General features: G+C 46.1%; 1 protein-coding gene and 1 pseudogene across 5 annotated transcripts in view; both read left to right on the top strand.

Annotated features, from left to right (window-relative positions):
• Positions 1 to 10297, top strand: part of CEP89 (centrosomal protein 89) — a 71545-nt gene extending 61248 nt beyond the window's left edge. For all 4 annotated transcript variants that reach the window (XM_080644401.1, XM_080644400.1, XM_080644403.1 and 1 more), the window contains 2 exons: positions 2945 to 3114; positions 9942 to 10297. In XM_080644401.1, coding sequence (XP_080500527.1) covers positions 2945 to 3114; positions 9942 to 10182 — 411 coding nt within the window. In that variant the 3' untranslated portion in view covers positions 10183 to 10297. The remainder of the gene's footprint in view (positions 1 to 2944; positions 3115 to 9941) is intronic.
• Positions 10298 to 17944: 7647 nt separating this feature from the next.
• On the top strand, positions 17945 to 18203 carry LOC308235956 (cyclin-dependent kinases regulatory subunit 2-like; annotated as a pseudogene). The gene has a single exon. The product of its transcript is annotated as a cyclin-dependent kinases regulatory subunit 2-like (transcript).
• The last annotated feature ends 9742 nt before the right edge of the window (positions 18204 to 27945 follow it).

The raw sequence follows: 27945 nt of genomic DNA, 5'->3' as shown, positions 1-27945 counted from the left end.
CTAGTATATATATGACAGTATTTTAAGCTGATAGGTGTTTAAATTCAAATGCATCCAAAATGCACTACAGTTTTACTCCCCCCTCCACTCTATGTTTTGGACATCATGTTTTTCTTGTCTTTTGTATCCCTTGACTATTGTAGTTATAGTTAATTTTGCTACATTGTCTTTTAACCTTCATATTAGCCTTTTAAGTGATTGATTCACTGTGTTTATTGTATATTTGCCTTTACCAGTGAGAATTTTTCTTTCCTGTATTTCCTTATTTCTGGTTATACCTTTTCTTTCTTGCAAATGAAGACTTTTGGCATTTCTTGTAAAGCTGGTTTAATGGTGGTGAACTTTTATTAGAAACTCTTTCTCTCTCCTTCAATTCAGAATGATAACCTGGCCAGATACAGTATTCTAGGTCATTGGTTCTTTTCTTTTAGCACTGTAGATATTTTCTGCCACTCCCTCTGGCCTGTAAACTTGCTTCTGAGAAATCAGCTGATAACTTCATGGGATTTCCCTTATATCTGACTTGTTTCCTCCTTGCCTTGTCTCTTGTCTCTTTATCCTTAACCTTTGCCATTTTAATTACAGTGTGTCTTGGTTTAGGCCTCTTTGGGTTCATCTTGTTTGGAACTCTGTGCTTCCTGGACCTGAATGTGTTTCCTTTCCCAGATTAGGGACTTTTCAGTCATTACTTATTCAAATATACTTTCTGCCCTTTTCTCTCACTCTTCTCCCACTGGAATCCCTGTAATGTGGATGTTAGGACATTTAATGTCCCAGAAGTCTCTTATCCTCATTTTTTTTAATTCTTTTTTCAGCCCGGCTGGCATGGTTCAGTGGTTGAGCATCAACCTGTGAACCAGGAGGTCATGGTTCAGTCCCCAGTCAGGACATATGCCTGGGTTGCAGGCTCGATCCCCAGTGTAGGGCCTGCAGGAGACAACCAATCGTTGATTCTCTCTCATCATTGATGTTTCTCTCTCTCTCTTCCTCTCCCTCCCTCTCTGAAATCAAGAAAAATATATTTTAAAAAAATAATAAAATAAAATTATTTTTTCATTTTGCTGTTCTAATTGAGTGATTTCCACTGTTCTGTCTTCCGGGTTGCTAATCCATTCTTCTGTATTAACTAATCTGATTTCCATTCCTTCTAATGTATTCTTCTTTTCAGTTATTGTATTCTTTATTTCTGATTGGTTCTTTATTACATTTTCTAATCCTTTGTTAGAAATGCTCTCTGAGTTTCTCTATTCTACTCTCAAGCTTATTGAGCATCCTTACAACCATTTCTTTGAATTCTTTATCAGGCAAATGAGTTATCTCCATTTCATTAGAGTTTTTCTCTGGATTTTTTAATTGTTTCTTCATTTGGGACATATTCTTCTGCTCCCCATTTTGTTTGACTTTCTGTGTTTGTTCCTATGAGTTTAATGAAATAGCTTTTTCTCAATCTGTGTGCCAGATGTTTCTGGTAGGGTAGTTATAGTTGGGCAAGGCATGTGGCAAAAGGAGTGGGTTCTGGGCAGGGCAACCTAGTGTGTGCTTCCTTGCCCTTTTGCTCTGGGTGGGGCTATCCTGTGTGGGTTGCACTGCCCAGTATGTGTGCAACATGCCCTGTTACTTTAATCGTCTGTTGCCTGAACCTGATCTGGGCAGGGATACTCTGAGTGCATGGGTTGCAGTGCCCCAGTGTCCCCACAATTTCTCTGGGCACAGCAGACCCACGTGCACATGCAGCTGCTCCCCACTATTTCTGCACTTTCTCTGAATAGGACAGCCTTGCATACAGGCACAGCATTTTGCTGGTTCCACACTCTGGGAAGGGGGTGTCCCGCGTGCAGTCCAGCAGGTGCGCACTACTGCACCCTGCCACACCCACCAGATCCATCTCCTATGTGAAGGGGCCCATTTACATAGGCTGGGGTGCTGTCTTGCTCCTGCTGGATCTAGTTCTGGGAGGGGTGGCTAGGGATGCGCTACAGCAGCCCTGCAGCTCAACCAGAAAACTGGGATAAAGCACCCGCCCCATCCAAGTGCAGGAGAATTGTAAACAGTGGTGCTCACCAGTTCCTCCATTCTGGACAATTCCCTCAGCACCAACAGGGCACTCGCAGTTCCCAGCCTTCTCTGTACAGTCTTCCTTTCCGTTTGTGCAGAAGCTGTTCCAGTTGGCTCTTACATGTCTCCCAGAGGAATTGCTGTATATATAGGTGTAAATTTAATGTGTCCTTCAGAGGGGGTGAGCTTAGAGCCCTCCTATGCTGCCATCTTGGACTGGCTTCCAGAATGTCATAACTTCCAAAGAGAATTTCATCTAGGTAAAATATACTATTAGTCAGACTATATGTGACAAAGTTTTAGAAATGCTCAGAAGGAAATTCATAACCTTAAATACTATGCAACAAAAATGTAAGGAGCCCTAGCTGGTTTGGCTCAGTGGATAGAGCATCGGCCTGTGGACTGAAGGGTCTCGGGTTTGATTCTGGTCAAGGGCACATGCTCGGGTTGCAAGCTCGATCCCCAGTGGGGGGCATGCAGGAGGCAGCCGGTCAATGATTCTCTCTCATCATTGACGTTTCTATCTCTCTCTCCCTTTCTGTCTGAAATCAATAAAAATATTTTTTAAAAATGTAAGAAGGAAAATAAATGAATTAGTCTTTCATCTCAGAGTATGCCAGATGCTTCAGTTTTAATTTTTTTTATAACATATAAAATAATTTATAGCATGATATAAATTAAAAATCTGGTTTTATTATACTTGAAATTTTTTATTACTTTATATGACTTTTATGATCCAGACTTGACCTTCCATATCAGACCTATCCAGGGCTTACTCAACTCATTGGTCTCTGACAGCACACAAAGGTAGGTCGGGAATGCATCCTTGAGGCCTCGGCCTGGGCAGCAAGCAGCCTCCCTCACTCACAGAGTCCTCCTCCTCCACCAGGGGTACAAGAAGCTGGCTGCACTGAAGCTGGATGACATTAGTCACTGTCTGACAGACCAGCAGGAGGACTTTGCTAGCAAGACAGCTCAGTACCAGCAGGAGATGCGGCACCTCCATCGGATGCTGCAGGACAAGCAGGATGTCCTGGATGAGGCGCTGCAGCAGAAAAGGTAGGGCTGCCCCACCCATATCGTGTGTGTGTTTTTTGGATATTAGTAGAATTTTCCAATAAAACACTCTAGATCTGTTATGTTTATTTAATTACTTACTTTTGCTTTTGTATTTTAGTCTTATCTGAATTTAATGTTGCTCTTGATTTTCATTTGCTCCTTACTTGGTTTTCTTTTTTAAAAATTTCCCCAGCAATTGACATGTAACATTGAGTAAGTTTAAGGTGTACAATGTGATGACTTAATACATGTATATATTGCAAAACGATGACCACAATAAGGTTAAAACATCCTTCACCTCACATAATTACCATGTTGTTGGTATAGTGAGAACATTTAAGATCTACTCCCTTATCTACTCTCTACTATACCATACAGTATCGTTAACTATAGTCACCATGCTATACATTACATCCCAGCCTCTCATTTGCTTTAATCCCTCCTTGAAAATTTTCTGTTGTTTGAATATTGGACCTCCTAAATCAACTTACACCTCTAATTGTCCTTCCCTTTTCCTTCTTTTATATCTCTGATATTTTTGTTTTATTCCATTTTCTTGGGAGATACTATAAATTTTAGATTAAATTTTTTACTTCATTTTTTATATTTATTGCCAAGAACATTAAAATCCCCTTTTTTGGAAGATCATAATGATAAGATTAGAGGTGCATTATGTTCTCTGTGGATATAAGATACTCTATCAGTTACACCTTTATCCTTTAAACTTGCGATAGACGAAATATTGCCAGTGTATTAAAAACATTGGGGAATGTCGCAGGCTTTGTGAAGGTGAACTTGGTGGTCCCTCACACTTAAGCCCACCCTTTCATAATGGCTGTGTTGCCTTTGACAGACGAATATAAACTGATGCCTGCAGAAGAAGAATGACACTCAAATGTGATTTTCTTCAAGTTTTAGTAGGATCCATGAATTTGATGCCGTGCAGAATGCAGTTATCTGTTTGTTTCCCATCAGCCAGATGCTTCTTAATGCCAAGCAGAATGAAGTCTTACCTAACATAGTTTCTATAGTCACAGAAGTTCTTATCAGTCTGAATAGTCACTTTGTAAAAAGTTGAGCCAATACCAAGTTTCTTGCCAAACAGGAGGCTTAGAATTCCGTTAGTAGAATGGAACTTTATTTTTAACTTGCTCTCCATTCCACTTTTTTCCCTTTAGTTGTTTAAAATTTATATATTCTTTGAGTGGTTACCCTTGAACTTTCACCCTAGATATTTAACATTAAAAAATATATTTAATCAGCATACCTACATTTCTTCCCCCCAAATGTAAGCTCCAATGCTTTAATCTAATTATTTCCCCTTTGGTTTATATGCTGTTATCTAGTATCATTAGATATAACTATGTCATTATTTTTATCCATCCCAAATTAAATACTATTTTTATATAGTTGTTTATTTTTATTTACCTGCAGTTGACCAGTTTCTTTGCTTGATAATTGTTAAAATCAAGACAACTATCCCAAAATGGAATTGCTTATGCTAAGCCCCATGTTACCAAACAAAGTCTAAATATATAATTTCAGCTCTTGCAGAAATGGAGTCTTAAATCAGTCATGTAGGAATCACCTTATTAGCACTAGTTATGTAATCCACCTAATAGGCCTCCTTCCAATAACCAGGTGCTTTTTTGCCTCATTTAACTTCCTTGTTCCTGCTCTCTTCTGCCTGTAAAATCCTTTATTTTTATACAGCTCATTGGAGCTCCTTTCTATCTGCTAGATTGGATACTGCCCAATTTGAATTGATTTTTGCTAAAAAAAACAAAAAACCTCAAAAATATGCCTCAGTTAATCTCTTAACATATACTTTCTTGCATCTCAGAATAGTTTATTTCTCAGATTAGTTTCCTTCTTCCTAAAATACATTATTTAGAAGTTTATTTAGTGAGAGGATGTTGGTAGTAAGCTTTCTTAGTTTTCTTTATCTGAAAACACTGGATTTTGACCCCAGTCTTGTAAGATGATTTTTGCTGATTATAGAATTCTACATTGACAGGCTTTTTCTCTCAGCATATTCCATTGTCTTCTCTGTTTCGTTTTTGCTGTTATGATGTCTTTTGTCATTTTTTTTAAAGGTCCATCTTGTCCTGGATGCTGTTGCTCAATGGTTAGAGTGTCATCCCAGGCACTGAAAGGTTGCAGGTTCAGTTCCTGATTAGGGCACATACCTGGGTTGCAGGTTTGATCCCTGGCCCCAGTCAGAGCGCATGTGGGAAGGCACAAATTGATGTATCTCTTTCACATTGATGTTTCTCTCCCCTCCCTCCCTCCTTTCCGTTCTCCCTGAAATCAATGGAAAAAATATCCTCTGGTGAAGATTAATAAACACACATACACACACACTGGCAGGTTGGATTACAAAACAAAATCCAACTGTATGCTGCCTTCAGGAGACACATCTCAGCTGCAAGGACAAACATAGACTCAAAGGGAAAGGATGGAAAATGATACTCCAAAGCAGTGGTCGGCAATGCGGCTCGCGAGCCACATGCGGCTCTTTGGCCCCTTGAATGTGGCTCTTCCACAAAATACCACGGCCTGGGCGAGTCTATTTTGAAGAAGTGGCGTTAGAAGAAGATTAAGTTTAAGAAATTTGGCTCTCAAAAGAAATTTCAATCGTTGTACTGTTGATATTTGGCTCTGTTGACTAATGAATTTGCCGACCACTACTCCAAAGCAATGAGGCATGCGGCCCACCAGCTGCAAGTTTGACATGCTTGCTCCAAAGCAAATGGCATCCAGAGAAAAGCGGGTATAGCCATACTTATATCAGACAAAATATATTTCAAGCTAAAACAGATAACGAGACAGAGATGGGCATTTTATAATGATAAAGCCGACATAGCAACATATATGCACCAATCAGGGAGTACCAAAATATAAAAAGCAACTACTAATAATAGAACTAAAGGCAGAAACTGACAAAAATACAGTTATAGTAGTGAACCTAAATACCCCATTGACATCTATAGATAGATCATCCAAACAAAAAATTAATAAGGCATTAATACTAACCTTAAATGACACATTAGACCAATTGCACATAATTGATATTTACAAAGTTTTCATCCCAAAACATCAGACTATACATTCTTCTTTAGTGCATATAAAACATTCTCAAAGATAGACCATATGTTGGGACCCAGAACTAGCCTCAATAAATTCAAGATTGAAATCATACCAATTATATTCTCCAACCACAATGCTTTGAAATTGGAAATTGCACAAAGAAAGCAGGAAAAACACACACAAATAAGTGGTGATTAAATAACATGCTACTAAACAATGACTGGGTCAGAGAAGAAATGAAAGAAGAAATTAAAAAATGCATAGAGACAAGTGAGAATAATATGACATCAAAATTCAGGGAACACATACAAAATGGTTATAAGAGAGAAATTTATATCATTATAGGCCTACCTCAAGAAATAAGAAAAATGTCAAATAAATAACATTTCACCATAAAGAACTAGAAAAAAAAGAACAAACAAAGCCCAAACTCAGTAGAAGGAAGGAAATAATAAAAATTAGATCAGAATTAATGAAATAGAAAACCAAAAGACAATAGAAAAAACTAATGCAACAAAGAATTGGCTCTTTGAAAACATTTTAAAAATTGACAATTAGGAAAAAATAGAAAAGGCTCAAACAAAATCAGAAATGAAAGAGAAATTACAATGGACCCAACAGAAATGCAAAGGACTATACCAGAATACTGTGACATGCTATATATGCCACCTATTCGATAGCCTAGAAAAAACAGATAAATTCTTAGAAATACACAACCTTCCTAGACTAAACCATGAAGACCTGGAAAATCTAAATAGATTAGTCAACAGTAAGGAAATTTAAAGAGTCATCAAAAACCTATCAAAAAGTAAAACCCAGGACCAGATGGTTATACTAGTGAGTTCTACCAAATATTTAAAGAAGACATAATATGTATCCTTCTCAAACTCATAACAAGTTGAAGAGGCCATACTTCCTAACTCATTTTACAAGGCCATCATTACCCTGAAACCAAAATCTGGCAAGGATGATACACAAGGAAATTACAGACCAATAACTCTGATGAATATAGATGCAAAAATCCTAAACAAAATACTAGCAGATCAAATACAACAAAACATTAAAAAGATAAAGTGGGGTTCTTTCCAGGGGCACAGGATGGTTCAACATACTCAAATTGGTCCAATGTGATACCTCATAGCAATAAAATAAAGGACAAAATCTTATGATCATATCAATAGATGCAGATAATGCATTTAGTAAGATACTACATCCAGTTATGATTAAAATGTTCAAAAGAATGGATATAAAAAGAAAGTAGCTCACCATAATAAAGGCCATAAATGACAAACCCTCAACTAATATACTGAATGGTGAAAAATTGAAAGCTTTTTCTCTAAAATCAGGAATAAGATAAGGATGCCCATTCTTGGCGTCACCACTCTTATTCAACGTAGTGCTGGAAGTTGTAGCCAGAGCAATCAGGCAAAAGAAAGAAGCAAAGGCATCCAAATTAGGAATGAAGAGGTAAAATCATTAACTTTTTGCAGATGACCTAATTCTTTAACATCAAAAAGCTATTAGAAACAAATGAAAAAATTCAGTAAAATTATAGGGTACAACATCAATATACAAAAATCCATTGCCTTTCTATATACTAACAATGAAATTTCAGAAAAATGAAAAAAACTTTTTCATTTGCAATTCCATCAAAAAGAATAAAATTCCTAGGAATAAACTTAAAGAATGTGAAGGACCTATACACTGAAAAACCACAAAAGGACTTTTAAAATATCCATGATGCCATCATTACATTTCTATTATACAACTTATTAATATCATATATTTTTCAGTACTGCATTCTGGGTGATTTTCTCTGCTCAACATTCCAGTTTACTAAATCTCTGTTTGGTTATGTCCAATGTACTATTTACAGCAGTCGCCAACTGGTGGTCCCGACTACTGGTGGTCTGTGAGGTCCAAAAGGTTGGTGACCGCTAGTTTAGCACATTCACTGGGTTCTTGTCCTGATTGTCTCAAAAATGGCTTTTTACTCTTGATACATTACAGTCAGGGCCTGGGGATGCCCAACCATGGGGAACAATATAGATTCAAATGCCAGATGTATTTGCAAACGGAAGACTCTTAGCCTCACAGAAAGGTTTCTTTTGAAGATTAGCAGGTTTCCCACCAAACCATCCTGTCTGTGAGGTTCATCCTTGTGCCTCCATTTTCCTGCCTAATTCTGGAGCACATAGTTCAGAGTGTATCTAGGAAGAAGAGGAAAAACATGGAGAGTTTGGGGGTGTTGTCACACCCGGTTCTCATGGGCCCAAGACTCTACAGAAAGCTGGGTTCTTGCATGGGCTTTGTCCTCAAAGCAATACCAACATTCTGTTTACCTGCCTCTGTGGTTTCAGCTTAGTCTTCAGTTTTTTTCTGCCCTTAGAGATTTCCTAGTCTTTGTTTTTAGTTTAGCCATGCATTTATCCTGATTCATTGCTATAATTTGTCAAACGTCTTGGTGTTTTTGTGCTAGAAACAAAAGTCTGGAGATTTGGGGGGACATGGTTTACTTAAGTAGTGCCCAGCCCTCAGTGGGATCATGGGACTTGGAAGGAAGTAACAGTTCATAAGAAAAGTGAATACTGAACAAGTGCGCATGTCACTGGCCTCCCTGAATCTCAGTGTTTTCTCTCTTAAACAACAGTGCTCAGCCCGCCTGATAATCCAGTTTCCAACATTTTCCCTAACTACCTCCCATTGTCTATGAAGCTGGCTGCCCACAGACCCCCAAAGGGCTCATCATCCTGTGAAGTGGGGGCTGATATCCTGGTCTGTTCGCCCAGGGGACCACGCCCTGTGAGGACATGGATACCTTTGTCTGCCCTGTTTCCTGAGCACCCACATGGTGCTTGTCACGCAGTCCCTGCTCAGGAAAACTTGCTTCATTGTCCTTTCCTTTTCTCATAAGCCGTTTCCCTCTGGGCACTCACCCTCTTGGCACATGGTCTAGGCCAGTCATCTCTGTGTCCTCCATTATGAGCCCCATCCCCTATGGTTCCCTCCTTACCCCCTTACTAATTCTATTTTTTAATTATTGATTCCAGAGAGGGAGGAAGAGAGAGAAAGAAACATCAATGTGAGAGAGACATCGATCGGTTGCATCCCATACACGTCCTGCCTGGGGATCAGACCCTGCAACCTAGATATGTACCCTGATCAGGAGTCGAACCCATGATCTTCCTGTGCACGGGACAACACTCCAGCCAACTGAGCCACCAGGCCAGACCCCTTATAATTCTTGATGTCTGGGCCCGCAGTGGCTCAATGGATAGGTGCCTGTGAAAGGTGCCTGAGTGTTGGCCAGGTCACAGTGGGGACAGGCAGAGGGGACAGAGGAGCAGCCTAGAGGATGCAGGGTACCTGGGTGCTCTCGGCCGGGCCATTGTGCTCTATAGGTCAGCCACTCCAGTTACTATACTTTATTTTTATGCAGTATAATTCCGTAGAAAAACAATACGTGCATTGATGTCAGCATAAAGGAGAGGGCAACATTTAGAGAGGAAAGGTGAGAAGTTACGTTCAGCCGGTGCCTTGTTCTTTCGTTCTGTTTCCAGGGGACCTTGGTGTTTCGTGCAGCATTGGGAGCCTGGCTTCCCAGCCTGAGCCCAGTGGCTCTGTTCTCTGTGTAAGCGAACTTCCGTTCGAGTGCTTGCTACCTTAGGATTCATAGGCTCTCCAAGTATTTTTTAATGGTGCGGTTTTAAACTTTTCCTGTTTTGATGATTTCTCAGAGCAGTGGAAGGTGAGCTTGAAGTTGTTTGGGAGTCTACCTCCAAGGAAAACCAAAGAATCCGAGAACTTCTCCGAGCGACACTGGAGAGGACAGGCGTGTGGACCAGCACCAGAGCCTCCGAGGATCCCCGCCTCGACGGCCTCGCTCAGGGCGATGTGCTGGATGACTGCAGCCTCAGCTACTGTGACATGAAGCCGCCTCCCTCCCCCCGCCAGGGTCTGCAGGAGCCCCTGGGCTAGGACCTGGGCCCGAAAAAGTCTGCCTTGCCCAGAACAGGGAAGGGCAAACTCCCACCTAACACTGCAGTGTTTTTCCTTCTCAGGGCTAGGAAGAAATAAACTGTTTTAGAAGCTTAATTCATGTTTTACATTTTGCTTTGCTTTAATAATGTGCTGCTACACTGTATGTTAGCCAGTGCGTGTCTTCTTGCCACACTGCCACTGAGAATGGCTCGTGAGACCCACTGCTCGGGTAACGGGCCTGATGAGCTGGCCCGTCCCCTGGCTCCTAGAAAGCACCGAGGGAATGGCCGGCGGGACCAGCTCGCATGCTGTGTGTCACGTCCGTCTATTGGATGCGCCCACCAGGGGAGCAGCAGCGATGGTCTCTGTGTATCAGCTCTGGATAGCATTTTGTTGTTCGGTAGAAATCAAGGTGCTGGTACTCGTGCAGGGAAGTTGTGCAAAACGTGTTGCGCCCTTTCCCTAAGCCTTTCTCTCTCCTCCCGGGAAGGTACTTCTAGGGTCACATAGTCCCCTACCCCTTTGAGAGCCCTACTTTAAGCACCAAGGTGGGGTCCCTGCCCACTGCCACCACCGAGACGGACGCCAGGGGCTGTGGCTCTGCTCCACTCTGTGCCACCTCCTCGGTTAGACTGTCCCAGCCTCTCAGGACCACCCCTGGGACTTCCTGCTGGTTATGCCAGCTCACTGGGGCTGCATGTCCCCGGCACTGAAAGAACCCAGACAGCAGGCCCCAGAGGACCCTGGACAGTGGTGCGGAGGGTGGGATCCTGGAACACATTTTACAGAAGCCCTCCTCGCTGAGGCCTGTGTTGCTTCAGATGAGCAAATAAGCTCTAGCATTGTCCGTGGTCATCTGTAAAAGTTACGTCTGAGCGCTTTGATTGCTAGATGGAAAACTGAGATGGAGTATCATAGATCTTTTACATTTTATTAACGACAGTTGTAATTTATTGTCATTTTCCAAGAATAGGAAGACTCACCAGGATTTAGAACTATGTGCTAACTTAGCAAATAGCTTTGTTATTTCAAGGGAATTTGTGCCAATAATCCGTAGTCAGGTGAGAGGTGCAGCAGCCCCAGGCTCACCTCCCGGACCTGTGTCGGAGGGTGGCTTGTCTGTGGGAACACTGCCATTTTCCCCACCTAGAGAACCACTTTGGTCCTCCTGGATTTTCCCTGCCTCCCATGAGAACATTTTATTCCTTGAGAAGTGAACATTTTTACATTTCTGCCTTATTTATTACACACACAAATGTACTTCGCAAGGGCCAGGCAGCTAAGGCAAGGAACAGGCAGGCTGTTGGATGCTTCGGGGAGGGACAAACTCCCCGGGCCTTGCAGGATGGACCGGGGTTCGGGAGATGGAGCAGGACAGACGGCGGTGAGCAGAGGCAAGAACTCAGGAGCAGAGGAGGGGCTTGGGGCCTGGAGGTTGGGGTGGCAATGAGGCCAGACTGGTCCACGGAGACCTTGGACTGCTGGGAAGTGACGCCTGTTCCAATGCTTCATGCAGATTTCCAGTCAGAGCAGGACCGGTTCCATTCTGGCTTGGTCCTGGTGAGGGTCTGTGTGGCTGTGGAAAGATTCTGATCAAGTTAAAAGTAACCCAAGGCAAACAGCTATAAACATGATCCCGGATCTCAAACAAGCCCGCTGCCTTTAGCGTAACCGCGCAGCAGTCCTGGGGAGGTCAGGTCTGCTAGAGGGCGGTGGGATCAGAAGTGACCCCTTTGTCCCTCAACCTCTGAGAAGAATGGGAGACACCATCCTTTCCCCAAAGCGTCATTCTCTTTAGAGCAGTGAGGTTATCTAAGGAGTGAGAGAAAAGTCTGAATTTATTGATTTTGATTTATTTATTCAGTGCATATATGTGAGGTGCTTATCTCTGCACTGTTGGTTGAGAACAACAGCAGTAACAAAGGTAGACCTGGGTACAACCCGTGCGTGCCCAGAAGAACACAGCCAGCACAGGACCGGAGCCGTGAGGTCCCAAAGCCAGCGGCTCTGCAGTTCTGGGGGAGCTGCTGTGTGTGGGAGCCCGTGGGCACGGGAGCCTCACTTTTCTACGGTAAATTTTATGAAAGCTAAGCATTAAGTATTTCTGATGAAAATAGCACCCAAACTGAAATGTACTATAAGCATCAAATATATACCAGATTTTGAAGACTTACTATGAAAAAAAGAATGTAAAATATCTCAGTAATTTTTGTTACTTATATGTTGAGATGGCATTTTGTATCTATTGTGTTACATAAATTATTAAAATTGATTTCATCTGTTTTTTTTTCTACTTTTTAAAAAACGTGGCCACTAGGAGTGTTTAAATTACATACGTGTGTGTATTATGTGCCATTGAGTCAGCTCCGACTCTGGCAGCCCTGTGAGTGAGTGATGTCCAGTGTCCTGTCCGCAGCCTGCTCAGCCCCTGCAGACGCATGCATGTGGAGGCTTCTCTGAGTCCGTCTGTCTCATATTTGGTCTTCCTCTTTCCCTGCTGCCTCCTGTTTTTCTCAGTATTTTTGTCTTTTCCAAAGAACCCTGCCTTCTCGTGATGCGCCAGACGTAGGACAGCTTCAGTTTTGTCATTTTTGCCTCCAGCAATGTTGCCAGCTTAATTAGCTCTAGACCAGCCTTGGGCAAACTACGGCCCGCGGGCCGGATCCGGCTGTTCTATCCGGTTCTCTTGCTCTCCCCTCCGCTCCTTTACTTTGAATTAGTTCACACAAACACTCCATCCATGCTTTTGTTCCGGCCCTCCGGTCCAGTTTAAGAACCCATTGTGGCCCTCGAGTCAAAAAGTTTGCCCACCCCTGCTCTAGACCCACTTGTTCATCTTTCTGGTGGTCCAACGTATCCATGGAGTTCACCATATTTTAAATAAATCATCTTTTTTCCTTAGTGGAAAACAATACTAAGTTTCTAGAAGACAATTCATAACTTTCAGTCAGGGAAGGATTACTTTTATTTTTTAAATATATTTTTATTCAGAGAAAAAGAGGGAGAGAGAGGTAGAAACATCAATGATGAGAAAGAATCATCTACTGGCTGTCTCCTGCACGCTCCCCATTGGGGATTGGACCCACAACCCGGGCATGTGCCCTTGACTGGAATTGAACCTGGGACCCTTTAGTCGGAAGGCTGACGCTCTATCCACCAACCAAACCATCTAGGGCAGGGAAGGATTTCTTAAACAAGATGCAAAAAGCTGTCACCACAGAGGGAAAGAGTCATACATTTGACTACATGAAATAAAGAGCTCTTCACCCAGTGGAAGGGCGAGCCATGAGCGGGAGCAATACCAACAGCTGACAAAGCGGCACGGGAGCCACTGCCAGGACACTGAACCTGTCAGAAATGTAGCAATGTCTGACAATGCCCACTTAGCAAGTTTGGGAAACAGCGTCATTAAACGGTGAGATTGAGAGTGTAAGTAGCCAATGCCCCAACAATTCCACTTTTGTATGTTTGTATGTATGTATATGTTCTAGAGAAGTTTGTTCGTGTGTGCACCAAGGGAAAAAATACACAGGCATGGCCAGAGTAGCATGTTCAGAGCAGTCAGAAAATGGAGCCCCTACAATTTCCTTGGGGCAGGAGGATGAATAGCATATGCAGAATGAAGTACACACATCAACAGGAAACATTCTTGGGTTGTACCAACACAGCAAATCTCAACAGAATTGCAGTGTGATTCCAATCATATAATGTTCTAAACTGCAAAACGAAGCAATATGTGTTTGGTAAAACTACACGGAAAAGCAAGATGATTGCAAACTGGAAATGCAGCTCCTCACTCAGGAGGCATGGGAGGGGCCTGCTCCCTGCGCTCAGTGGTCAGTACATTGCATTTATTGTTTTTAGAACATACATAGACACTGGATGATCTCTTTTGTACATTTAAAGGAATGAGTCAGTCCTGGCTGGTGTGGCTCAGTTGAAGTGTAGTCCTGTGCACCAAAGGGTGGTGGGTTTGATTCCCAGCCAGGGCACATACCCAGGTTACAGGTTCGATCCTCAGTTGGGGTGCGTGCAGGGGGCTGGTGAGGAGGGGCAGCTGATCAATGTTTCTCTCTCACATTGATGTTTCTCTCTTTCTCCCCGCTTTCTCGCTCAAAAATCAATTGCGGGGAGGGGAGAATGAGCCAAAATTCGCTTAATAAAAATTCCAGTAAATTATTGAAAAAGTAAATGAGACATGAGACCAAATCGAAGACAAGTTTTGAAGTGTTGCTGTCTGGTGTTGGGAAGGGGCCAGCACTGAGGGTTCTGTGGGGTTGCAGAGACTGTAGGAGATTCCAGTTTATGAATGAAAATGAACGAGCATAGTGGGAGAGGGCAGGACCAGGACTCCAGCAAAGACAGGAGAGTGGGCCCTGGGGCAAGCCTGAACTGGGACAGGGACCCCTCGCTGTGCTCCCAGGAGGAGGGTGGGTGCTTCCAGATTGTGGATGCAGAAGGTAAATAGATAAGGCCGTGTTCTTCATCCCCATCCAGCTGCCGATCAGGTATGGGGGAGGGGAGACGACTACAAAGGTGTGAGGACCGCAAGAGGGCTTCACTGGGGGCACGCAGGACTGCCCGCCCGCTCAGCCCCGCTGCGTGCTTCTCTGCAGTAGAAGTGCCCAGACGGCGCGTGGCCGCCGCGGACAGGTACGTTAGCGAGAGGAGGGCATCCGGCAAGGGCGTGACTAACACAGGCCACAGTCAGAAGTGGGGACAGGCAGCGAGACCCCGCCCCTGGAATTCCCCTGCTCAGAGGCAGCCACTTTGCCCTCTTCTAGCTATTTCTTCTGGAATTACGTCCACTATTCTTAGCAAAAAGCGTGTCCATTTACTCCCTTCAGCCTTCCATCAAACCCTGGATTGTACCAGTAACCCCAGCTGCCCAAATTCGGGGCAAGGTGGGGAGGGATTCTCTGTTTTCATTCTGGCCTCTGTCGGGCTTTCCATGTAGGCTGGGGCCCTGGAATGGATTCCCCAGGGAATAAACCTGCCAGCCCCGGGCCAACCGCCCTGCTCCAGGATGCGGGGCCGAACTGGACTGTGACGCAGCCCCATCTCACCCGCCCCTCTCCTCTGGGGTTGGGACCTGCAGGGCCTGAGCCGCTGGAGGTTCCCCAGGAGACTCCGCCCACTCCTCGGTGTCTGCGGCCCCGACTGCCCTCCCTCCCCGTCTCCTGTCCACCGGGAAAGTGGGGGAACATTTCTCACTGTGGATAGGGCCACTGTTGACTGGGGCTCGCAGAGGAGGAGAGGAGACGTGACCTTCTGGTGTGCTCCCACCTGAGGGTCTGTTGAACAGCGAGATGTCCTCGGTGGGGGCGCTGGGGGCGCGCATTGGGCAGTGGGAGGCGCCGCTTGCTGTGAGGCTGTGAACCAGTGCGCCCGAAGTGCTAAGAGCCACAGAAAACGCCTAGCCCGTTTGGCTCAGTGGATAGAGCGTCAGCCTGCGGACAGAAAAGTCCCGGGTTCAAATCCAGTCAAGGGCACATGCCTGGGTTGCGGGGTCGATCCCCAGTGGGGGCGTGCAGGAGGCAGCTGATCAATGATTCTCATCTGATGTTTCTTCTCATTGATGTTTGTATGTCTCTCTCCCTCTCCCTCTCTGAAATCAATAAAAACGTTTAGTGAGGGAGGGAGGGAGGAGGAGGAAGAAAGGGAGGGAGGGAGAAGGAAGGAAGGAAGGAAGGAAGGAAGGAAGGAAGGAAAAGAAAGGAAAAGAAAGGAAAAGAAAGGAAAAGAAAGGAAAAGAAAGAAAGCGCTCTGCCAGGAAGAGCAGCTTCAATTAGAGTAAGGATGTTTTAGGAGAAGGACTGCTGCAAAGGCTCTCCAGGGAGCAGTCTGAGGAAACGGGAGGGAGGGAGGCAGAGCCTGCCTGGAGGCCTCTCTCACTTGTCCCTGCCTCAGCCAGCCATCTGCGCCTGCTCAGCACTGGCCCTGTGATGCCCAGGATGGACGCAGAATTTTCAACGTGCAACCAGCAGAAACGGGCCAGAGGCAGGGAGAGAAATAGGTGGGCCCCAGAGATTTAAAAGCCTGGACCCTGAGATGAGTCCGTACCAGGGCCCAGCGGTGAGAGGAAGAGGGAGGGGAGAGAGAGGGGGAGGATAGCTCCCAGGCCTCGAAGGCTCCCAACCCTGGTCCCACCAGCCAGGGTCTGTGGCCTGTCCGGCATGGACCCACTTGTCCCCCTCAGTCCTGCGATGATTGGGTGGCTGTCACCTTGACTCCTCAGCCGCTGGGCTCAGTGGGAGGGTCACCTCGGGCAGGAGAACACTCGCCAACTCCTGGACCTGAAGTCTGGGTCCCGGGCACCTTCTCGGTCTCTACAGGGGCTTCTCATTAGCACTAAGGCTCCTCAGGTGTCCTGCACCCGCACCTGCACAGGAAACCTCTCCTGGACCCACATTCCACCCTCCGTGGAGAGCCCAGCCCCGGCACTCTGCTCCAGCCTGGCCTGGCCTGGCCGCTGTCCAAGCACCTCTAGTCTCCGCACAGCCTCTGCACAGCCGTCTCTGGCTCTGCCCTCTCCTTAAATGCCAGGCCCTCGCCCCGCCTCTTCTCGCCCCTGCACTCCCCGTGGATGGACCTGCCCACGACTCAGCATCTGCAGTTCCTTTCACAGCCCTGGGAGCTTCAGTCCTGGCCTTTCCTCCCACCGCTGGGCCAGGGGCACACATAAGTAATTTCACTCTAGAAGGAAGTGTTCTATAAACTCAGAGAGCCCTGGCTGGTTTGGCTCAGTGGATAGAGCGTTGGCCTGTGGACTGAAGGCTCGTGGGTTTGATTCTCGGTCAGGGCACATGCCTGGGTTGTGGGCTCATCCCCAGTAGGGGGCGTACAGGAGGCAGCCGATCAATGATTCTCTCTCATCATTGATGTTTCTATCTCTCTCTCTCCTTCCCCCTCTCTGAAATCAATAAAAATAAAAATATTAAAAATAAAATAAATAAAAAATAAACCCAGAGAAAGGGTAATAAACGTATAACCATCTCATGACAGTCAGAATGGCCCGCTCACTATCAGAGGACAGGTCTTCGCAGGGCCTCCCTGTGTGTCTGTGTGATTTGTGCGCAAAGGCACCAACGAGGGATGATGGGCTGGTGCCTCGCCCGGACTGCACTGGCCGGGCACGTTCCCGGGAAGAAGACACCCTGTCCTTTGCTCCTCTCCGCCCCCCAGCCATGAGGCCACAGCGCCCAGCCCCTCAGAGGAGGCTTCTTTATAAAACTGCACAGAAGTGGACAATTTTACTTAATTTTTAAATTTAATTTTTATCGTGGCCCTGTGTCTTCCTACTCCTGAACTCTGTCATATTTATTGTCATGACTTACTGTCAAGGGAGCAGGTTTTACCTTTGGAGGCCCTCACGTGTGTGAAAGGTGTTGTTCTACATGAATCTGGGTCTTTGTTCTGAAAATGCCCATCAGTCCTGTCTGTCTTTGTAGAGGTGTCACCTGTGAGGGACCCTCGGGGTTCAGGAGCAGGAGATCAAACGCACCCACGGCTGCTGAGTGTGCGAGCGCCTGCAGGCCCCGCACACCGCCTGGGGGCGCCGTGTGGCAGAACGGGAAAGAGCCGGAGGAGTCCTAGGGGCTGGCTCTCAGCCCAGGGGAACCAGTGGAAATACCTAACACCTTTTTAGAAACAATGCTTTAGGGCAGTCGAGTCATTTCCTCGGTGATGTGGACGCTTGGTTCGCAGCGCCCGCTCCTCCGCCTCGTGGCTGCCCTCCGCGCCGCTCCTCTGCTGCAGGATGGCCCCCAAGCAGATCTGCCACTCAGACAAATGCTTGGACAAGCACTACGGGTACTGGCATGTCATGTTACCCAGAGAACTTTCCAAACACGTACCCAAACCCATCTGATGTCAGCAGAGGAGTGGAGGAGACTTGGTGTCCTAGTCTTGGCTGGGTTCATTACATGATTCATGAGCCAGAACCACATATGCTTCTCTTTAGACGACCTCTTCCAAAAGGTCAACAAAAATGGAGATATTTGGGGATCGTCAATTAAATCTTTTTCAAATTTGATGTATATGTGTATATGAGGTAGTCTTCAGTGAACACTTGAAAAATGTACAAATCATTCATCCATACCTGTGCATGAGCTGTATTCGTCACAGCAACAGAGCTCCATTAAATGCAACTACAAGTAGGTTACTATAGGATGCTTAAGGTAAGTTACTTTTTCTCTTAAATATAAGTACCTGTTTGACTTTTACCTGTTACTTTTGTTTAATAAAGTTTGTATGTTGCATTAAAAAAATAATAAAAACAATGCTTTACTGAAGCCTACTTGATATAGTCAAATGTCCAACTCTGAAGTTTGTAACATGTTCGCCTACATAACCACCCAAATCCAGACACAGGGCATGGCCAGTGTCCGTGTGCCCTTCCAGCCGCAGCCTACCCAGAGGTGGCCACAATTCTGAATGCCATCATCAGCGTCCTGGGAGCTCAGTGATTGAACACTGTCAACCTGACCTGATAAATTCCTAACTGGGCAGGTCATGGTGGGTGGTCATGACCCAGGCCTATAAAAGGTTTAGCTTTGCCTTAAGCAAGCTCTGGCCATTGTTCTTCTGCATCTAGGTCAGTAATTCTCAACATTTTCCATATCATGGCACACATAAACTAATTATGGCAATTCTGCAGTACACCAAAAAATGTATTTTTGCCAATCTCACAAAAAAATAGGTATAATTTTGATTCATTCACATCAGATGGCTGTTGTGCTGGCTGCTGTCATTTTTAAAAAATATATGGTTTTATTGATTTCAGAGAAGAAGGGAGAAAGAGATAGAAACACGAATGATGAGAATCATCGATCGACTGCTTTCTGCACACCCCCCACTAGGGGACTGAGCCTGCAACCTGGGCATGTGCCCTGATCAGGAATGAACCGTGACCTCCTGGTTTGTATGCTCAACCACTGAGCCACACCACTGGCTGCTGTCATTTTTTTATTTGGCTAAGGGAAAAGAGGTCAGTGCCCCTGACTAAGTAGGCAGGTATTGCATATTTTTAAAATTTTTGTGGCACTGATCTAGTTACACCTTTGAAATGCCAGAGGTAATCCAGACCCTCAGAGTTGTAACCAGGGAGCCATGATCTTATTAACTATTCTGTAATCCAGTCATATAGATTTCCCTGCCTTGCTTTCTCCCACTTTCATGTAATCTTCCTTATGTTCCTCCTTAATTCCAAAATGTATAAAAAGAACTGCAAAACTGTCATTCTCCAGAGCATTTAAGAGCTTTCTTTCTGGCATGTTGTCAGTTTGGCTCAAACTCTGAAACCTTCCCCATGCTTTTCTACTCAAGATACAGAGTCCTGTGAAAGGGTGTCCTCTGGGCTGAGGTGGGGTCACAAGCCCTTCTCATGGCTGGAGAAGTAGTTTCTTTGGGTGATAGCTCGAAGGAGGGTCAGTGATAGAAACAGGATTACCAAAGATGGTAACTCTTCACTAAAGACCTGTGATTCCTCAGAACCTTCGCTCCCTGGCCTTGCCGGCTAAGACACCTTGTCATCATGCATGAAAAGGGGACAATGATATGAACAGTGACAAAGTATGGAGTTAGGGAGCAGGATGGGGAGTCATGTTTTAGAAAAAATATTGATGGAACTTGGAGTACTGGTTTCCTCAAGGAGGTTATCCATGAAGTACTAATGTGTTACCTGGAACACATAAAAATGATGGGCACACAAAGGCAACAAAAGGAAAAATAAACAAGTGGGAATACATTAAACTGAAAGACTTCTGCACAGCAAAGGCAACCATCAACAAAATGAAAAAGTAACCTACAGAATGGGAGAACATATTTGCAAATCACATTTCTGGTAAGGGGTTAATATCCAAAATATATATAATATCTAAAAAACTCATACAACTCAATAGCAAAAGAATAAGAACAAAACCTGATTAAAAAATGAACAGAGGAACTAAATAGACATTTTTCTAAAGAAGACAGATGGCCAACAAATACGTGAAAAGGTACTCAACATCATTCATTATTAGGGAAATGCAAATCCACAGAGAGGTATCATTTCACACCTGCTAAAAGGGCCATCATCAAAAAGACAAGAAATAGCGCCCTAGCCGGTTTGACTCAGTGGATAGAGCGTCGGCCTGCAGACTAAAGCGTTCTGGGTTCGATTTCAGCCAAGCGCACATGCCTGGGTTGCGGCTCGATCCACCTCAGTAGGGGGCGTGCAGGAGGCAGCCAATCAATGACTCTCATCATTGATGTCTCTATCTCTCTATCCCTCTCCCTTCCTCTCTGAAATCAATAAAAAATATATTTTAAAAAGACAAGAATTAGCAAGTGTTGGCAAGGATGCGCACTATTGGTGGTAATGTAAATTGGTTCAGCCACTATGAAAAACAGTATGGAGATTCCTTCCTCAAAAAAGTACAAATAGAACTACCATATGATACAGCAATTCTACTTCTGGGTATTTATCCAAAGAAAATGAAAACACTAACTCAAAAAGACATATGCACCTCCATGTTCACAGCAGCATTATTTACAATAGCTAAGACATGGAACAACCTAAGGTTCCACCAGTGGATGAATAAAGAAAATGTATTACAGCTGGCCTTTGGTGTACACCAGGGATTGAGTCCAGGGCCCCTTGGAACCCAAAATATGTGGATGCTCAAGTCCCTTATATAAAACTAGAGGCCCAGTGCATGAAATTCATGCACTCGGTGGGGTCCCTGAGCCTGGCCTGTGCCCTCTCGCAGTCCGGGAGCCCTCAGAGGAGCGGGCCTAAGCCACCAGTCAGACATCCTTAGCACTGCTATGGAGGTGGGGGAGACTCCCGCCACTGCCACTGTGCTCGCCAGCTGTGAGCTGGGCTTCTGGCACGGCGCTCCCCCTGTGGGAGTGCACTGACCACCAAGGGGCAGCTCCTGCATTGAGTGTCTGCCCCCTGGTGGTCAGTGAGCGTTATAGCAACTGGTCATTCCGCCATTAGGTCGATTTGCATATTAGCATTTCATGCATGTGGGATTGGGCCAAAACCAGCTCCCCGACGTTCCCTGAGGGGTCCCGGATTGTGAGAAGGTGCAGGCCAGGCTAAGGGACCCCACTGGTGCACAATCGGGGCTGGGGAGGGATGCAGGAGGTTGGCCAGCCGGGGAGGGACTGTGGGAGGGCTCCAGGGCATGTCCATCCTATCTCACTCAATCCTGATCAGCCAGACCCCAACAGCAAGCTAACCTACCAGTTGGAGCATCTGTCCCCTGGTGGTCAGCGCATGTCATAGCAACTGGTCGACCAGTCAACTGTCTGCCCCCTGGTGATCAGTGCATGTCATAGCAAGCAGTTGAGTGGCCTTAGCATATCATTAGCATATTATGCTTTGATTGGTTGAACGGACAACCGGACAACCAGACACTTAGCATATTAGGCTTTTATTATATAGGATGGCATGGTATTTGCATCTAACCTATACACATCCTCCCGTATACTTTAAATCATCTCTAAATTTCTTATAATACCTAATACAATGTAATGCTATATAAATAGTTGTTTCACTGTTATTTAGGGTATGATGACATGAAAAAAGTATACCATCATAGGCAACAATGACTTTTTTCAAATATTTTCAATCCTCAGTTGGTTGACTTGGTGGATATATATGTATCCTATAGAATAAAAGGGTAATATGCAAATTGACCCTAACAACAGAACGACCAGGAAAGGCCCGTTGCTATGACACACACTGACTGCCAGGGGGCAGACGCTCAACGCAGGAGTTGCTCCCTGGTGGTCAGTGTGCTCCCACAGTGGGAGCTCCACTTAGCCATAAGCCGGACTGACGGCTGTGAGCACAGCAGTGGTGGCAGGAGCCTCTCCTCCTCGCTGCAGATTAAGTCCACTCCCCGCTAGCTGCAGTTGGACATCCCCTAAGGGCTCCCGGGCTGCCAGAGGGATGTCAGACTGCCAGCTTAGGCCCGATCCCTGGGGAGCGGGCCTAAGCCAGCAGGTGAACATCTCCTGAGGGGTCCCAGATTGCAAGAGGGTGCAGGCCAGACTGAGGGACCCCCTGAGCACACAAATTTTTGTGCACTGAGCCTCTAGTCCATCTATAATAATAAAAGCTTAATATGCTAATTAGACCAGACATCCTTCCGGACAACCTTCCAGACGAAGCCAGGGCTGTGAGGGCCGAGGCAGCTGCCACGATGGGCAGGGGCCAAGGCAGAGGCAGCTGCCGCCAGGAGGTGCATTGGGCCTCCAGTATATATATATAAAAGTCTAAGTGACCGACTGTCCATCCGTCTGACCATCTGACATATGATGCGCACTAGCAATTTAAAAATAAACATTGACTGGCACATGTGTGATACATGTAAAGCTCTTGCTGGCGCCAGTCACACACATGTGTTTTGTTCTGTCATTGTTGATAGTGAATTTGGTTGTTTTTGTTGACATTCAACGTGAACCACATCATGATTTATTCAACTGTCTGACCAACTGACTGGCCAGTACATATGACGCACACTGACAACTTAAAAATAAATGTTGACTTGTGCATGCACGATACATATAAAGCTCTGCTATTCACATGCATGTTTTAATTTTATAATACTAGAGGCCCAGTGCATGAATATCATGCACTGGGGGAGGGGTCCCTCATCCCGGCCTGCGCCCTCTCACAGTCCGGGACACATCTAGGGATGTCCACCTGCCAGCTTAGGCCCACGGGAAGCAGGCCTAAGCCAGCAGGCAGACATCCCTCTCGCAGTCCGAGATCCCTCACTCCTTACCGCCCACCTGCTCCTTAGCGCTGCCACGGAGGTGGGAGAGGCTCCCACCACTGCTGCTACGCTTGCCAGCCATGAGCCTGGCTTCTGGCTGAGTGGCACTTCCCCCGTGGGAGCACACTGACCACCAGAGGGCAGCTCCTGCATCGAACATATGTCCCCTGGTGGTCAGTGCACATCATAGTAACCGGTCATTCTGATCGTTCTGCCATAATGGTCGCTTAGGCTTTTATTATATAGACTAGAGGCCCAGTGCATGAATTCGTGCATGGGTGGGGTCCCTCAGTCTGGCTGGCAATCGGGGCCAATCGAGGCCATCTCGCCCAGTCCCGATTGGGGCCAATTGGGGCTGGCTGGCCAGGGGGAGGGACTGTGGGAGATTGGCCGGCCCCAGGAGGTTGGCTGTGGGAACACACTGACTACCAGGGGGCAGCTCCTGCATTGAATGTCTGCCCCCTGGTGGTCATAGCAACCGGTGGACCGGTTGCTTGGTCGACCAGTCATAATGGTCGCTTAGGCTTTATATATATATATATAGATAGATAGATAGATAGATAGATAGATATAGATATAGATATAGACATATAGACATATAGACATATAGACATATAGACATATAGACATATAGACATATAGATATATAGATATATAGATATATAGATATAGATAGATATATAGATATAGATATAGATATAGCTATATAGATATATAGATATATAGATAGATATTATATATACTATGTGACATGTAATTTTTTTTGCAGTAACGTAATTACTGCACAAGTCTTTCTTCTAATTAATTTCCCTTCAATGTTCATGAATCTCCAAAAATGTATACACACTGTAACAGCTGATGCTCAATCATTTTATATATATACTAGAGGCCTGGTGCACAAAATATGTGCATGGGGAAGTCCCCTCAGCCCAGCCTGCACCCTCTCCAATCCGGGACCCCTCGGGGGATGTCCAACTGCAGGTCTAGACCTGCAGTCAGACATCCCTCTCACAATCCTGGACTGCTGGCTCCTAATAGCTCACCTGCCTGCCTGCCTGGTCGCCCCTAACTGCCCCCACCTGCCGGCCTGGTCGCTCCTAACTGCCCCCCCTCACCGGCCTGGTCACCCCTAATTGCTCCTGCCCCACCAGCCTGGTTGCCCCCAACTACCCCCCTCTGCTGGCCTGGTCGCCCCCAACTGCCCCTCCTGCCAGCCTGGTCACCCGTCACAGCCCCCCTGCCGGCCTGATCACCCCATGCAGCCTGCTGTTCAGTTGTTTGGTCATCCCTCACTAACACCCCTGCTGGCCTGGTTGCCCCACGCAGCCTGCTTGTTCAGTCGTTTGGTCATCCCTTGGGCTGGCCCTGGGTGGCTGGGGGGCTGAGGGAACTGGGGGACTCTGGAGGCAGGCATGTGGAGTGTCCGGACCTGCCTAGGGGCAGGCCAGGCTGTGCCACGTGCCTGCCACTCTGGCGGGGCTGAGGGGACTGGGCACCACCATCTTGTGGCTGTGGGCGCCACCATCTTTGAGGGCATGGCAGTCAATTAGCATATTCCCTCCTTATTGGCTGTGGGTGTCACCATCTTTTGTGAGGGCATGATGGTCAATTAGCATATTTCCTCTTTATTAGATAGGATACTAGATAGAGGCCTGGTGCATGAAATTTGTGCACTGGGGGGGGCGGTCCCTCAGCCTGGCCTGTGCCCTCTCACAGTCTGGGAGCCCTCGGGGGATGTCCGACTGCTGGCTTAGGCCCGCTCCCATGGGGAATGGACCTAATCTGGCAGTTGGACAGCCTTAGCACTGCCACAAAGGTGGGAGAGGCTCCCGCCACCACCACTGCACTCGCCAGCCATGAGCCCGGCTTCTGGCTGAGAGGCACTCCCCCTGTGGGAGCGCACTGACCACCAGGAGGCAGCTCCTGCATTGAGCGTCTGCTCCCTGGTGGTCAGTGCATGTCATAGCGACCAGTTGTTCCACCGTTTGGTCGATTTGCATATTAGCCTTTTATTATATAGGACTAGAGGCCCAGTGCACAGAATTTGTGCACTCAGAGGGGTGTCCCTCAGCCTGGATTGTGAGAGGGTGCAAGCCAGGCTGAGGGACCCCACTGGTGCATGATCGGGGCCACGGGATATTGGCCAGCTGGGGAGGGACTGGACTGTGGGAGTGCTCTAGGGCATGACTGGCCCATCTCGCTCAGTTCTGATCGGCTGGACCCCAGCAGCAAGCTAACCTACTGGTCAGAGCATCTGACCCCTGGTGGTCAGTGCACATCATAGCAACTGGTCAACTGGTTGACTGTCTGTCCCCTGGTGGTCAGTGCATGTCATAGTGAGTGGTTGAGTGGCCTTAGCATATCATTAGCATATTATGCTTTGATTGGTTGAATGGACAACTGGATGACCGAACACTTAGCATATTAGGCTTTTATTATATTTTATTAGGCTTTGCAACCTCCAGCCCACCTCGCCTGTAACCTGTAACCAGGGGAGGGTGTCTAAACCTCATGAGCAACAATATGCTAGGGGAGGAAAGGCCACCTTGGGGACGAGGTCTGGCACCAGTTTTGCCTGTTGCCCACTGGGATCGGGCCTAAACGGGCAGTTGGACATCCTTCTCACAATCCAGGACTGCTGGCTCCCAAACGCTTGCCTGCCTGATTGCCCCTAACCACTTCTGCCTGCCAGCCTGATCACCCCCTAACCACTCCCCTGCCAGCCTGATTGATGCCTAACTGCTCCTCTGTGGGTCCGATTGCCCCTAATTGCCCTCCCCTGCCAGCCTGGTCCCCCCCCAACTGCCCTCCCCTGCTGGCCTGGTAACCCCTAACTACCCTCCCTTGGCAACCTGGTCACCCCCAACTGCCCTCCCCTGCAGACCTGGTTCCCCCCAACTGCCCTCCCCTGCTGGCCATCTTGTGGCAGCCATCTTATGTCCACATGGGGGAGGCCATCTTGTGTGTTGGAGTGATGGTCAATTTGCATATTACTCTTTTATTAGATAGGATATGTCCTGGGGGTGCAATGTACAGCACGGTGACTATAGTTAATAATACTGTGCTGTAAATTTGAGAGTTACTGAGAGAGTAGATATTAAAAGTTCTCATTACAAAATCATTTTGTAAGTATTGAGTTGACAGATGTTAAGTGGACTTATTGTTGAAACCAGATAACAAATGCATCCAGGCTGCCTGTCACTACTTGAGCCAATTAAACAGAGACAGTGTTGAATCATATATGAGCGTTTATTCCAGCAGTATGGGAGAGTAGCAGGTCATCCATGAAAATCTGCTCTACCCCACCCCCATAAGCCAGCTGCTTATATTGGGTAGAAGGACAAAGAGTACATGGGGAAGTAGGAATTACAGGCATGGGAAAGTAGGCCAAGTATAATGGTTACAGGTTACAGGTGATGTGGGCTGGAGGTTGCAAAGGGTGGGCGGGTCTGGGACTCCATTGTTTTGGCAACAAGGTTGTTAATCTTTCCATGATGATAGGCAGTTCTCAGATAAGGAGAATGGACCGCATTCCAAGGTTAACTCCCAAGTGTTGGGCGCACAACTCCCAGCCAGGTCAGAACAGGCTCTCTTTAATCAGAACAGAACAATCACAGTTAATAGAGCATGATTAATACTTCTTATAACTATAGCCAGTCCCTCGTATTTTATTTCTGCCCCTAACACTGTGGTGATCATTTTGCAATATATACAAATATTAAATCATGTCTTGCACCTTGAAATGAAGATATGTCGATTATATCTCAAAAATACATGGACAAAGTTCGAAGGTAGTATTGCACTATTCCAGTAGTTCCCGGATATATTCAGATTTATATTGTTTCCCAGATAAGAGTTTTAAATTGTACTTTCCTTGTGGATTGTTTTGTGGTTGGACTGTAAATCCTTGACACTGAGAAACTTTGCTTACTCCCCTGACTCCACAAGTTCTTCTGGTTGGAATTCAGGTAGGTAGGTGATCACCTGCTACCTCGTCTTCAGGGTCCCCCAGGAGCTCTGAACTACTGCCAGCACCAGCAGGAAGGGATGTAGGAACCAGTGAACTTCAGAACAGAAGAAAGTTTGACAACTCAGAAGCAGATCTGTAACAAATTTTCAGTAGTAGAGTAAGATCCAGAAGATGTCTAAGGCTCTGCCTCTGTCGCAGAGGAAGATGAATCAGAGAGTGCGATGCCAGGAGGCTGTGGAGACACAGCTTTAAAAACCATCACAGGAGCCCGGCCAGCATGCCTCGGTGGTTGAGCATCGACCTATGAACCAGGAGGTTAAGGTTTGATTCCCGGTCACATGCCAGGGTTGCGGGCTCGATCCCCAGGGAGGGGTGTGCCGGAGGCAGCTGATCAATGATTCTCTCTTGTCACTGATGTTTCTGTCTCTCCTTCTCCCTTCCTCTCTGAAACCAATAAAATACTTTTTAAATAAATAAAATTAAAACCATCACAGGAGAAGGGACCCAAATATGCACCAAATAAAAAATGACAAAAGAAAATGCAGGTGGTGTTCATATCTTCAAACAGCAAGCACCTTTGCAATTGAAAAAAGCACAATTTGAAAGTGAAGGTCAAGAGCTTTAGCAGGAATTTAAACAGTAGAATTTATGGAAAAAATAACATGAAACTTCCTAGGAAATTAGCTGTAAGAGGAAATTGACTGCAATGAGGTAAAGTATCAGCCATGTGGTAAAAGAATGAGACACAAAATGAGCCAAAGATTTTGAAGAAGAATCTGGAGGGAGGGAGGGATGTGTTTTTAAAACAAATCCAGATTATTTTTCAGGGTGGAGGGAAGACATGATAATCGGTTGAACAATCACTCTGCTAAGGAAAAACAACAACAAAAAGAAACAACAGCTTTAAGAAAAGAAACGCTGCCCGGCTGGTGTGGTCATTGGTTGACCATCGACCTATGATCTATGAGGTCACTGTTCGATTCCTAGTCGGGGCACATGCCCGGGCTGCAGGCTCAA

Source organism: Plecotus auritus (assembly GCF_963455305.1).
Source record: "Plecotus auritus genome assembly, chromosome: 10".
Classification (NCBI taxonomy): Eukaryota; Metazoa; Chordata; class Mammalia; order Chiroptera; family Vespertilionidae; genus Plecotus; species Plecotus auritus.
This window is presented reverse-complemented; position numbering and strand designations above follow the sequence as displayed.